This window comes from Danio rerio, chromosome 12, assembly GCF_052040795.2.
Source record: "Danio rerio strain M-AB ecotype USA chromosome 12, GRCz13ab, whole genome shotgun sequence".
Taxonomy (NCBI): domain Eukaryota; kingdom Metazoa; phylum Chordata; class Actinopteri; order Cypriniformes; family Danionidae; genus Danio; species Danio rerio.
In genome coordinates, this window is record NC_141032.1 from 12,141,301 (window position 1) to 12,154,569 (window position 13,269).

Consider the following 13,269-nt stretch of genomic DNA (forward strand, 5'->3'; position numbering starts at 1 on the left):
GACCACTAATGTGGACATCGTCCTCCCCAACGCACACGCAGCGGACTCAGTAGTCCGAAGAGCTAAGTCGGCGGCGGTGCGAAGCTCGTAAGCCTGGGTTGGACCCACCCTCGTGCAGCTCGGCCAGCGCCTGCGCTTGGTAGCGCTGGTAGGTGGCTATCGCATGCAAGGCGGAAGCAGCCTGGCCCGCAGCTATGTAAGCTCTAGCTCCGAGGGAGGTAGATAACTTACAGGCTTTGGATGGGAGACGAGGCGGACCCCGCCAAGAAGAGGCGCCGCGCGGATTTACCGCCATCGCGCACTCAACCTGAGGAATCGCCACATACCCCCTGGCTGTTTCACCGTCAAGAGTGGTTAGGGTGGAGGAACACGCAGCACGAGCAGAAAAAAGTGCTTTACAATACCGCGTGAGCCTACTGTGCACCTCCGGGAAGAAGGGAACGCCCCTCTAGTCGGTCCGGCCGCGGAGCTGGGGGATAAACCATCTCCAACCCACGGCCGAAGCAGCCCGGGAAAGCACGGCTAACATGTCCGTTTCAGGATCCGTAGTGACAGCGCTCACCAGCCCGAAGGGGGCGAGCGGGTCTGGATCATCATCGGACAATGAAAGCCCACCCTCCGATGCCGCGGTGGACATCTGGTCTCCGGTGTCATCGGGCGTAAGGGCTACCATCTGTTAGACGGATCGCTTCCTCCGCCCGAAGCTTGGATGGAGCGCTTAGAGGAGCGGGAGGTCCGCGGGCCCGTGGGCGACGGATTATCTCTCGCTGAAACCCTCAGATCTGCCCGAGTGCCCGCTGCAGAGCAGGGGACAACTGGGGTGGTTCGCCTTTTTGCAAAGGCTAACCGCGATCTTGCGCAACAGTCATGGCATCGCAATGACGACATGAACTGCCCGCGAGCAGCGCATTAACATGCTGGACCCCCAGACATGTAACACAGTGCCCGCGCCCATCATCCGAGGACAGGAAACCACCGCATCCAGAAACGCACAGTCGGAGCGCCGTCCTGATAAGGACGTGCTGCACGACTGTGTTGCTCTTTCTGTGAAGTTTGCAACTTTATACGCACCGCTCTGGAGGACCGGACCCAAAGAACGCCAGGCAAGGGAGAAACCCAGCTCGACCGTCTGCCACTGCGTGTACACACTCTGGACCGGGAGAATGCTCTCGTTCGCTCAGAATCGCTGGTCACAGCAGGAGGAACCCTCATCGACTCGATCAGAAAGTCTCTGAAGCGAAAAGGATAGCGTCTGCTGCGCCAGGTGAGCTTATATACTCAGTTGATTGCTTATGCCGCTCACCTGCGCAGGCTTGCGCTGCCAATTCATTCTTAATTGGCCCGTTCAATACTCTTTCAGACGAGTAGCTTCTGAACCGAACCTCCCAATGCGTGGATTTTACAATCAAATCCACTTATAGTGCTGAAGTTCCCCCCGAAGGGGAACCTCAATTTCTGTTAGTTTAATATGAAACAGGGAAGCACCAAAGATGACTTAATGTTGTTCACAATATTAGCCTGTGTAAGTATGATTAGTGTGATAGAACACTGCTTCTGCCAATGTGTGTAAGAATAACTAAATAAAAGCTTCGCTGCCCTTCTGAAAAGAAAAAAAAAATACAACAGCTTAAGGGGCTGATCACACCCAACGCACTTTTACATTCCAAAAAACGCAAGGTGCACCACACTGCCTTTTTGGTAACAAGAAAAAAAAGAAGCGCAGTGCATTTTTATGTTGCTAGGCAACAACTGAATCAGCTGCGTATTGTGCGCGACTGTTGCTGTTGATATTAATATAATTTTAAAATTGAATATTATTGTGATATTCAAGATTTGTGAGTCATATAGCACCGGATAATTCAAACAGCAACCACAAGTCTTTTCTCTTCAAGTCTCCTCAGTTATCTTGATAACACAAATACTGCAACAGAAACCCCGCCTCTGCTTTCATTTGATTAGAAAATGAAAAAGACGAGATCGATTTAAAAGGCTTTTTCCGCTCAGAGTTGACTCTGTCAACTGTTAGCACACAGCGCACAATGGCAGAAATGCGAGGTGCGCAGGGCGCATGAGAAGTGTTCAAAACGTTTGCAGCCATTAGTAAACCATTCAAAAAAGGCAAAAAACGTGTTCTGTGTGATCAGCCCCTAAACCAGCCTAAGCTAGTTGGTTGGTTTTAGTTGGTCAACCAGTGGTGTGTTTTTTTCAAAAACCACTGTTAGCTAACTAAGGTCACAAACATAATTCTTTGATTTAGCGATTACAAATTCGTTGTTCCAACGAACACTCCCAAACTGCATTGTAAACTTATATGCTTGCAACCTTACCTCTAGAGCTGTAGTTATCCCCCCTAAGCCCTATTCATTTAGAACCTTAACATTTAAACTTGGAATTATAGAAAAAACAATTACATCATCTCTCGTAGATGTAATTTGTTTTCAAAGTATTTTTACAGTTTAGTTTTAGCGATCTTCATGTTTACAATTGCACTCCCTACACAGTGCACTCTGAAAACATTGATGTCATTTTGAACACAGCCGTGGCTCATGACGAAAGCTGTAGGTGACCTACCTATTATTTAAAAGCGGAATTTACCTTACATCTTCAAAGCTAGTGAAAATTTAAAATTATAGCATACGTTAATGCTTTTAATTTATATTTATTAAGTATGTGTACTGTATATGACCTGGGCCTGTTGGTTAGAACATTTCTGCAGTGGTCTGCATGTGTCAAATTGTAAAAGTAGACTTTAAAAAAAAAATAAAAATAAACAATAGGCCTTATCCTACTTACTAATAATAATAATTATCATCATCATTATTATTATTAAAGTAGGATTTTTTTCATTTCCTAATAAATAATATATAATAAATGTAATTTCTTAATAAACAGCCTTATTATTTATTTATTTATTTGTTTATATGATTTATATATGATATTAGAATACGTATTAGCTTTTGTAAGTGATTTTATGTTTATTTAGAATAGACTATGCAATATTCTCAATAAAATTTCTAAAGGAAACATGCCCTATATGTGCTATATTTACATAAATTTTCAATTCATATGGAAAACGAGTGCATGTTTTTACCAAAACTAATTATGATTTTTTAGCCAAAACCAACTATGTCTACCTTGAACCAGGCTGGTCAAGCTGGTTTTAGCTGGTCATTTTCCAGCTTGACCAGCTAAGACCAGGCTGGAAATGGCTGAAACTAGCCGGAAAATGGCCAAAATCCCTCTAAAACCAGGTTGGTTTAACAGCTAAAACCACCCAATCAGCTTAGGCTAGTTTTAGCTGGGGTTTTTTCAGCAGGGTTTTGTGCCATACTGTGCTCGTCTTTCATCAGAATTGCTTAAGCGCTCCTGTTTTAATACGATAACTTTCAGCCTTACTCTGCTTTATACTATCATGATAATAAGCGATTAATACTTCAGCTCATCTATGAACATGATTTCTGAAAGACTTCAGCAAACTATGGCTTTATTTGTTGTTAATATGTGCCCTCTAGTAATAATACACCATTGAAACGGTTTAAAAACATTACGTTCTTTAATTTAGTTTCCGAAACTGGCGTCTGACAGACACAAAAACATTTAACGTTTCCAGAGATAAAACTCATCCTCTAATGGACCACAGTCCATTTTCAAATAATGTCAAGTGTGAGATTTGAGCATAAATATATATAAAAAGAAAAAAAAAGTTGTATACAGACAACATCACTTTGTGATGCCTTGCTGATGTATACATAAGGACAAAATACAGGCTTTGTTCCAAAACCTAATCAGCCTCGCTGTCTATACATAGGCAGAAGCCTTCTAGGTAGTAGTGTGACTGTGGTGAACATATAACTGGCTGATTGATTAGCCTACTATGCTAATAGCAAAATAGCACATATGCTTCAGTGCTAAGCTAGTAGCAATATAGCACACATACATCTCCGAGATGCTGTTAAAATAGCATTCAACTGAATAATTATATCTAAAACACATTCTATTTCTGAAAATAATATGTTTAAGCACATTTTCTTCACTTGTTTACTCTTTGACTTTTGATGAAAAACAGGAAAATTGTTGTAATTTATTTAGCTTTAATAAGGCAATATTTCCAAATGAACAAAATACATACAGTACAAACATGTGCACACCGTATTGTTCAGAGCGCGCCTGTTCATGTTTCGGCATTCCACTTAGTCATCTTTCAGGATGGATAAACTTCAGCTTTTTTGGGCTTACTGTAGCATTCTTTGTAGTTGTTTTTATATACTGTGCTATTTATGCATGAATCAAGCCTTTGTCTGTATCTTTGTGTATGAACAATAGCTCTTCTGAAATATGCTTTGCTGTCCTTGCTTCAGGTTTTCCCATGATTCATTCTGGGAGGAATTTTAATTAAAAAAAAAAAACATAACATTGTGTTGTTTACTCACCCTTTGCTTGTTCCAAACCTGTTTGAATGTTTTCTGTTGAACAGAAAAGAAGATATTCTGAAGAAAGCTGGAAACGTGATTATTGACTTCCATAGTGTTTATTTATGGATTTCAAAGAGTACACGTTTTCATTTTTCTTTAAAATGCCTTCTTTGCGTTTAACAGAATAAAGAAACACCTTAAGGTTTGGAACCACCCAAGGGTAAGTAAATATGAGTAAACTTTTGGGCAAACTACACAGTTAAAGTCAGAATTATTAGCCCCCCTTTGAATTTGTGTTCTTTTCTAAATATTTTCCAAATTATGTTTAATAGAGCAAATAACTTTTTACAGTTTGTCTGATAATATTTTTTCTTCTGGAGACTTGATTTTTGAGTTTTTGATTTTTGTGAACAATTTTAAGGTCAAAATTATTAGCCCCTTTAAGCTAATTATTTTTTTCTGATAGTCTACAGAAAAACAATCGTTATAAAATACTTGCCTAATTACCCTAACTTGCCTAGGTAACTTAATTAACCCAGTTAAGCCTTTAAATGTCACATTAAGCTTTATAAGTGTCTTGAAAAATATCTAGTTAAATATTTTTTACTGTCATCATGGCAAAGATAAAATAAATCAGTTATTAGAGATGAGTTATTAAAACTATAATGTTTAGAAATGTATTGAGAAAATCTGCTATCTGTTAAACAAAATAGAGAAAAAAACAAATGGGGGAAAAATAAACAGGGGGGCTAATAATTCAGGGGGGTATTCATTCTGACTTTAACTGTACATTACACACATAAACACACACGTTGAATCAAACATTCCTGTTTAATTACACTGATTTATTTATTTATTTTTTGTAGATATACATTTCAGTTACTGATAGTTAAAATAAACCTGTGCAACCATCCCTAATGGAACCTTCGAAAGCAGTTCACTAGGTTTTGGAACAGAAAAAAATATATACATTTCCGAATGTCAGCCCATCAAGCATTTTTAAAAGACATCAACTAGATGTATAAACGCAAAATCCTGGCTAAAACAAGTCATCAAATAAACATATTAGACAGACTTCACCTCTGTATTAATTCATTCCTGTCTATTTTTTAACTACTGTTAGACATCTTTTAGATTTTCACTATTCACTGACAGTCCAAACATAGCCTTGTATTAGCCAAGATGTCACAGTTTAGACGTCTATTAGACGCCTTTTAAAGAAACACTCCACTTTTTTGGAAATTTTACAATTCCCCTAGAGTTAATCCATTCAGCCAATCTCCAGGGAGCACTTTTAGCTTAGCTTAGCTTAGCATAAATCATTCAATCGCATCCAGACCTTTAGCATCCAATTAAAATATTTCAATCAAGAGTGTCGATAATCTTCCTATGTAAAGCTTGACTATTTAAAGATGAACAATTTGTATCTTTTTTTTAATTTAGATGCCAATGGCCTATAATCAAATTCAATGATTCATGCTAAGCTAAAATAAAAGTGCTTCTACCATAGCTAAAGATCAGCTCAGTGGATTTAAAAATGGTAAACTGTTTAACTCTAGGGGAGTTATTTTAAAAAAATGAAGCGCTCCTTTAAACAATAACAAAAAATGCTTGTATAGAGTGAACACAGCGCTAAATTCTCATATCTATTTACAAAAGACTTATTCTAAGATGGTATGCTAATGAATAAGCAGAAAATGGCTTCATATATGAGAAAAGGCAAAAAAAAACAAAGGACATTTGCTGTTCTAAGTTTTGATGATGGTTGGGTTTGGAAGTGTTCATTATGATTGATTTCTAGATTGAGTGCGACTCCAGACACACTCTCAGTAAAAGTCTGAGAACCAGCTCAAGGTGAGCGTGAGGGTGGTCAAGGGTCGATCTCTTCAGGAATGATGGTGAGGATAATGTCTTCATTTCCGCGCCGTACCACTGCTCTCAGGCTTTCGTCTGTCTTGATGGCCGTGCTGACGTCGCTGGCCGATGTGATCCTCTGACCGTTAATGCTGATTATGACGTCACTCTCCTTCAAACCGCCACTAGAAAACAAAGCAAGAAGCAGTTCAAACTGACCTGTTTTTAAGAGTGCCAAACGCTTTAGCTAAAGTCCTTTATTGGCTTTGGAGTCTTTTATTCACATTGGATTTCCAATACAAAACATTATTAGGTTTTGTTACATCAAGGCGCTTATGTCATTATGATGTCATGTTGCAGAATTTAAAGCTATGGTAAAATTAGGAAAACACTTGAATGTTCTGTTTGTTAGTTGTATTTGTTTTGAAATTAACCCTCTGACTCACTTCTATAAATTAGATTTTGAATTTTGAAAAACATTACTGCTTTCTCAAAATGGGCAGAAAATTTGTGACTTTTTGGCAATTTGGAGTGTAAATAAACGTACAAAAGTGCAAGATTCGAGCAGGCAAATTGGTCATAAGAATTGTCACACTTGTTACTTTTGGTCAAAAGTGACCAACCTAGAGGTAATGAAAGGGAAACTTACAGAAACACAAAATATCTAAGAATTTTTGTGTGTATAATCTACAAATCAGTTACAATACTGACGCTCTGGTATTCTCTTTCCTACACAATGTTCACTTCAAATCACTATTTCTAACAATATATATATATAGTTGAAGTCAGAATTTTTAGCCCCCTTTTGATTTTTTTTCCTTTTTTAAATATTTACCAAATAATGTTTGACAGAGCAAGGAAATTTTCACAGTATGTCTGATAATATTTTTTCTTCTGGAGAAAGTCTTATTTGTTTTATTTCGGCAAGAGTAAAAGCAGTTTTAATTTTCATAAAGCCATTTTTGGGACAAAATTATTAGCCTCTTTAAGCTAATTTTTTTTTTTTTCGATAGTGTACAGAACAAACCATTGTTTTACAATAACTTGCCTAATTACCCTAACCTGCCTAGTTAACCTGATTAACTTAGTTAAGCCTTTGAATGTCACTTTAAGCTGTATAGAAATGTCTTAAAAATATCAAGAAAAATATTATTTACTGTCATTATGATAAAGATAAAATAAATCAGTTATTAGAAATGAGTTAATAAAACTATTATGCTTAGAAATGTGCTGAAACAATCTTCCCTCCATTAAACAGAAATTGTGGAAAAAAAATAAACAGGGGTGCTAATAATACAGGGGGACTAATAATTCAACTGTATATATATATACACATAGACACACACTGTACACTCTACATTCACACACACACACACACACACACACACACACACACACACACACACACACACACACACACACACACACAAATATATATAAAAAAGAAAAAAATCAAAGCGAGGCTAATAATTATGATTTCAACTGGTCTTACGGTTACGATTATCATGCCATCGATTCGGTTCAGTTTGATACCTCGGTGCATCAAGATGCAGTGATGTTGCTTTCCTTTCACAATTATATATTTTTTTCTTTACAACACAAGATTTTTTTTTATTGAAATCTATAAATATATTTAGATTTCTTTATTATTTGTAATACAATTTTGTCTGTTAATACAAGTAATCAGATATTTTTTTGAGAGAGAGAGAGAAAGAGAGAGAGAGAGTGAGAGAGAGAGAGAGAGAGACAGAGAGAGAGAGAGAGAGAGAGAGAGAGAGAGAGAGAGAGAGAGAGAGAGAGCACTTTCATTTTCTCCCTAGTAGTGTAATAGCGACTCGTGTGCTGTACCTGTGTCAGTGAAAAATTGTCCCGCAAACTTACAAGCAGTGAATTGTGCACAATTATTTGCTTTTTAACTAGTTGGAGCATTTTATTTACTTGTTCTAGCCTCCTTTGCCATAGTATTCTACAACAACATAGCGTATATGAGATAAATTACATCAGTAACCGGTTATGATTTATTACTGAACCGATATCGAATTGTTCACATTTACATTGCGGTGCATCACAGAAACAATTGATTTTTGACACCTCTAATATATAAATAACTTTAAGATTGTTTGAATATATATAAAAATCATAAGAGTGATTCCGATTTCTATGTGACAAGAGAGTTCAGTGAAATTGAAAAAAAAAATATATATACAATAATAATTCTGGGTTTTTTCACTAAATACTGATTGCTTATGTCTTCTGACACCCCTGGTTTAGGCAAACACTTGGTTTGAACGACCGTTGATGTGATAAATTATGTATTTCAGCTTGTAGCAAAAGGGTCTTGAAGGGACTGGAATGTATCAAATACTATAGCATTTGACTTGATGAGAAAGCAAAGTTTAATGCGGTGATGTGAAACCATCATTGGTTTATTAGGCTTGAAGTGACACACCTAAAGATTTAATTCATTTATTCATTTTCTTGTCGGCTTAGTCCCTTTATTAATCCGGGGTCGCCACAGCGGAATGAATCGCCAACTTATCCAGCACATTTTTTTTTACACAGCGGATGCCCTTCCAGCTGAACCCATCCCTGGGAAACATCCACACACTTATTCATACACACACTCATACACTACAGACAATTTAGCCTACCCAATTCACCTGTACCACATGTCTTTGGACTGTGGGGGAAACCGGAGCACCCGGAGGAAACCCACGCAGGGAGAACATGCAAACTCTACACAGACACACCAACTGCGCTGAGCCGAGGTTCGAACCAGCGACCCTGCGACCTTCTTGCTGTGAGGCGACAGCACTGACCTAAAGATTTGAATGTTTATATATTCTAAATGTGTCTGCTTTGGAGCAAACTAGGTTATAGATTGCCTTAAGACGAATATATTGAAATGAACACTTAAAACCTCTATGTTGATTCCATGGGGAGTTAAATCACTGGTATTGTTTGATTATAAGCACGTCTGCAAATATGGTTTTCCTTTTTCCAGCTGCATGTACCATAACTTTCTTTTGCTTGTGTTTTTTTACGCACTTCTCATTTGAAATTATTTCATCCCTGAACATTCTGTTTAACTGTGTTGTTTTGCAATTCACCATTTAAAATGGTTTAGTTTTTTCTGACCATATTTAACGCAGATGTAAATCAAACAAAGCTCAAGTTTATCTTTTATTCTTTATTAATATTGCATTATGTTCACATTTACATTCATGTAAAATCAACCCTGAATTGTTCTAAAAGTGGAAAGGTTTTATTTCTTTTTACAGATTATTTAATTATATTTACTTCAATCTATCACCCCTGGACTTTTTGTTAAACCCTAATATATCTTGATTTTTGCCATCTAAAAAAGGTTTGATTGCTTCTGACATTATATTTAAAGGTTCCATTTTAGATTTGGGTAACAGTATAACAGTTTAACATAAAAAATCTAATTTTTTCTCTCTTGAAAGTTCAGCAGCAACCTTTAGTTCTTAAAACGTTCATGCTTTCGTACTCTAAGCACTATTTCTTCCGAACTAGCCATTTTGACACAGTTTGACATTTAATTCATGGCAATTATCTGTAGATTTTCTGACCACAGACAGTTTTTTGCTTCCAAACAAAAAAAAGTTAAATGCTGCTACACGCAACATTAAACCATTTAGTTCTAAATGGGCAACCCACAATGACAGGAAGTGGTCACTTATGGACTGGTCACATCATCAGATGTATGCTAAAATGATGTGGAAACCTATGTCTGCTGGAGAGTAGATGCTCACCCAGACACAATAAAATTGATGGTCAGGCTGGAAAATGACCAGCCAAGCTAAAACCAGCTTGACCAGCCTGGTTTAAGCTGGACAGCTGGTTTTGGCTGGACTCCCAACTTGGCTAGGCTGGTCAAGCTGGCTTTAGCTGGTCATCTCCCAGCCTGACCAGCTAAGACCAGGCTGGAAATGACTGGAAACCAGCCTGGAAGTGGCCAAAACCCCTCTAAAACCAGCCTGGTCGACCAGCTAAAACCAGCCAACCAGCCTAGGCTGGTTTAAGCTGGATTTTTCAGCAGGGGTATAGTATGGAAGTTTGCGGTATCGAACGCAGCCCTTGTTTTCAGCTGCCATGCCCCCTTGTTTAGCCCTTGTCTAGTTCTCGTTAGTCTCAGTGTTTACACCTGGTCCACATGTTCTTCCCTCCCTGTATAATGTTCTCTCTTCCCTCATGTCTTTGTTGGTTCATTGCTTCTTGTTACATGTTGTTGACTGACCGTGTTCAGTTATCTGTGCTGTTGTTTGTTAGGGAGTTGTCTTTTGTCAATGTTTGTTTGTGTTTTTCAGTTGGCCTTCAGTATCATCCCAGTCTGGTTAATCCTTTTACAAGTTCGTATGTTTAAGTTATTCTATTAATCTTATTTAGTAGTTTTAAGTGTTTAAGTTAGTTCCTTTTTATTGGTTTTATTTCTTCAGTAAGTTAAAACTAATTCAGTAAGCTAAAACAAATTTTATTTATCTTTGCTTTTTAGTTTGTCAATAGTTTCTGAATTAACTTTTTTTTTTTTTAATTAGTTTATTGTCCCCAATCTGTCTTTGTGTGTGTGTGTGGGTGTGTGCGCGTGTGCTGTCTTTGTCTAGCCCTGCCTGCTGTGAGTCCCTGAGTGCTGGTGTACTGTGGGCTGCTAGTGGCAAGTCCACCACTCTTCAGGATCGCTGGTCAGCAGTGCATCCAAGGCCTTTACCACCTCTTGCCTGGACTTGGCATCACTGCTCAGTCTCCTGTTCTCCTGACGTTTTGTGGCTGTTGTTTACTCCTTCCAGGACTCTCAAGCACTGTCTCCTCTGTCTGTCGGCTCCATCCAAGATTCCCCGGCACTACCCTATCCATCACCGTTGGACTGTTTCACCTTCCCCTACCTCATTTTACATTGTCAATAAACACCCCCTGTACTCTGCATTTGGGTTCTCCTTCCTCTAACCGTGACAAAATTATTGTTCAATGCCAATGCATTTTATATAATTATTATATATTGAAACATGCTTAAAACTACATATAATAATGTGCAAAACCGAAGGAATTATAAATTTTTGTATGTGTTTTCAGCAGATTATATTAATAACTGTTTTTGCAGTTTTTTTGCTGTATCTGATCTGTACCACATGATTGAATGAATAAAATCGTTATTGGGTCACATGAACCGTTAGGTGTAAATAAATCTTAGTTTGGTTTCCACGTCTGTTTGCGCATGTGTCAATTCAAAAAATTCAGCCTTGATCAGATCCAGAATCATGGAAAATCATGGAAACTGCTAGTTCAGTATGGATATAGATGTCACACAAAATAGTATTCAAAATTGAATTAGAAACACTGAACCTGGAATAAAGCACATAATCAGACCTGAGGTGATCGTCAAAGTCATTTATGTTGTTTTTCCAGCCACACTGTTGCAGAAATTTTCTGTCATCAAAGTGGATGGTTAGGACAGAAACTATTTTTAACATGGCAAAGAAAGCTTTTATCACGTCTCAGCACTGCATTGCATTTAACTGTGGCATTTCCTAGTCCTACAAAGGTCCAGGTTAGTACCAATAGATTGATCTTTCATTAAAATGTAATATACTGTTCAGCTTTTGAAACAACTTGAAATGCCTATATAATAGTATTTTTCTTTATATATCATAATATATGTCCTTTGGAAACCCTTGACAGCAGACATGTTTTGACATTTACATTTATACATCATCTGAAAGCTGTACAAAGAGCATTTTGTACATCACCCGAAAGCTGTACTGAAAGCATTTATACATCACCCGAAAGCTGTACTGAAAGCATTTATACATCACCCGAAAGCTGTACTGAAAGCATTTATACATCACCTGAAAGTTGTACTGAAGGCATTTATACATCAGCTGAAAGCTGTTAATATTTGTCCAAAATACAACAGTTAGAAAATATGGAATCTGAGGGTTAAAAAAATCTTAATACTGAGAAAATCGGCTTTATATTTGTCCAAATGAAGTTCGTAGAATTGCATATTACTAATCATAAATTTAGTTATCATACGTTTCTTAAAAAGAAATGTTCTAATTGTCTTCATGCCACAGCGGAATGAACTGCCAACTTATCCAGCATATGTTTTATGCAGCGGATGCCCTTGCGGCTGCAACCCATCTCTGGGAAACATCCATAAACACTCATTCACTCATACACTTTGGACAATTTTAGCTTACCCAATTCGCAACAGAATGTAATTATTCCTGTAATTTTATAGATTCTTTATTGACGTGATAAATAAACTACTAGTCAGTCATTTGGCTAATTGCCGAAAATATAGTCATGCAACTTTATATGTTAGCTGTGGTTTGTCATATACACACACACACCCACACAACGGACAATTTAGCCTACCAGATGTCTTTGGACTGTGGGGGAAACTGGAGCACTCAGAGGAAACCCACACGAACACCCATATATATATATATATATATATATATATATATATATATATATATATATATATATATATATATATATATATATATATATATATATATATATATATATATATATATATATATATATATATATATATATATATATATATATATATATATATATATATATATATATATATATTTATTTATTTATTTATTTATTTATTTATTTATTTATTTATTTATTATTATTTTTTGCAGTAGTAATAGTAATAATTAGATTAAAAAAAAAATCAAATACATTGGTAATGCTTAATTTAAATTCATGCATTTAGTGCTACTCCTCCCTCAATAACAAATGCCTGAGAGCAGTTTAGTTTATCCCCATGAAGCAGGAGGGTTCTGTCTCTGTTGCTCCTCCTCCTCTAAGTACTGAACAAAATACAAGTATACACACATGGATTAAATAATGTCCATAATTTATTGTCATAAATAATGCACCTAGAAGTGCAAATAAAAACCCAATAAAGGTTAAAAATAACCCAACAAAGCACCAAATATTTTTAACTCAACCACTGGGT

The 13,269-nt window shown here is 37.0% G+C and overlaps 1 protein-coding gene across 2 annotated transcripts in view; it reads right to left on the reverse strand.

The window, feature by feature from the left end:
- Window positions 1-3,534: 3,534 nt before the first annotated feature.
- The window catches only part of htra1b (HtrA serine peptidase 1b), a 71,735-nt gene continuing 62,000 nt past the window's right edge, over window positions 3,535-13,269 (reverse strand). The window contains exons 9-10 of one of the 2 annotated variants that reach the window (XR_015503541.1): window positions 5,203-6,451; window positions 3,535-4,663 (exon numbers count right to left, since the gene is read on the reverse strand). Coding sequence is in view for 1 of the 2 variants with exons in the window: in NM_001111182.1 (NP_001104652.1) it covers window positions 6,283-6,451 (169 nt within the window). In the remaining variant the exon portion in view is untranslated. 2 annotated transcript variants of the gene reach the window in all.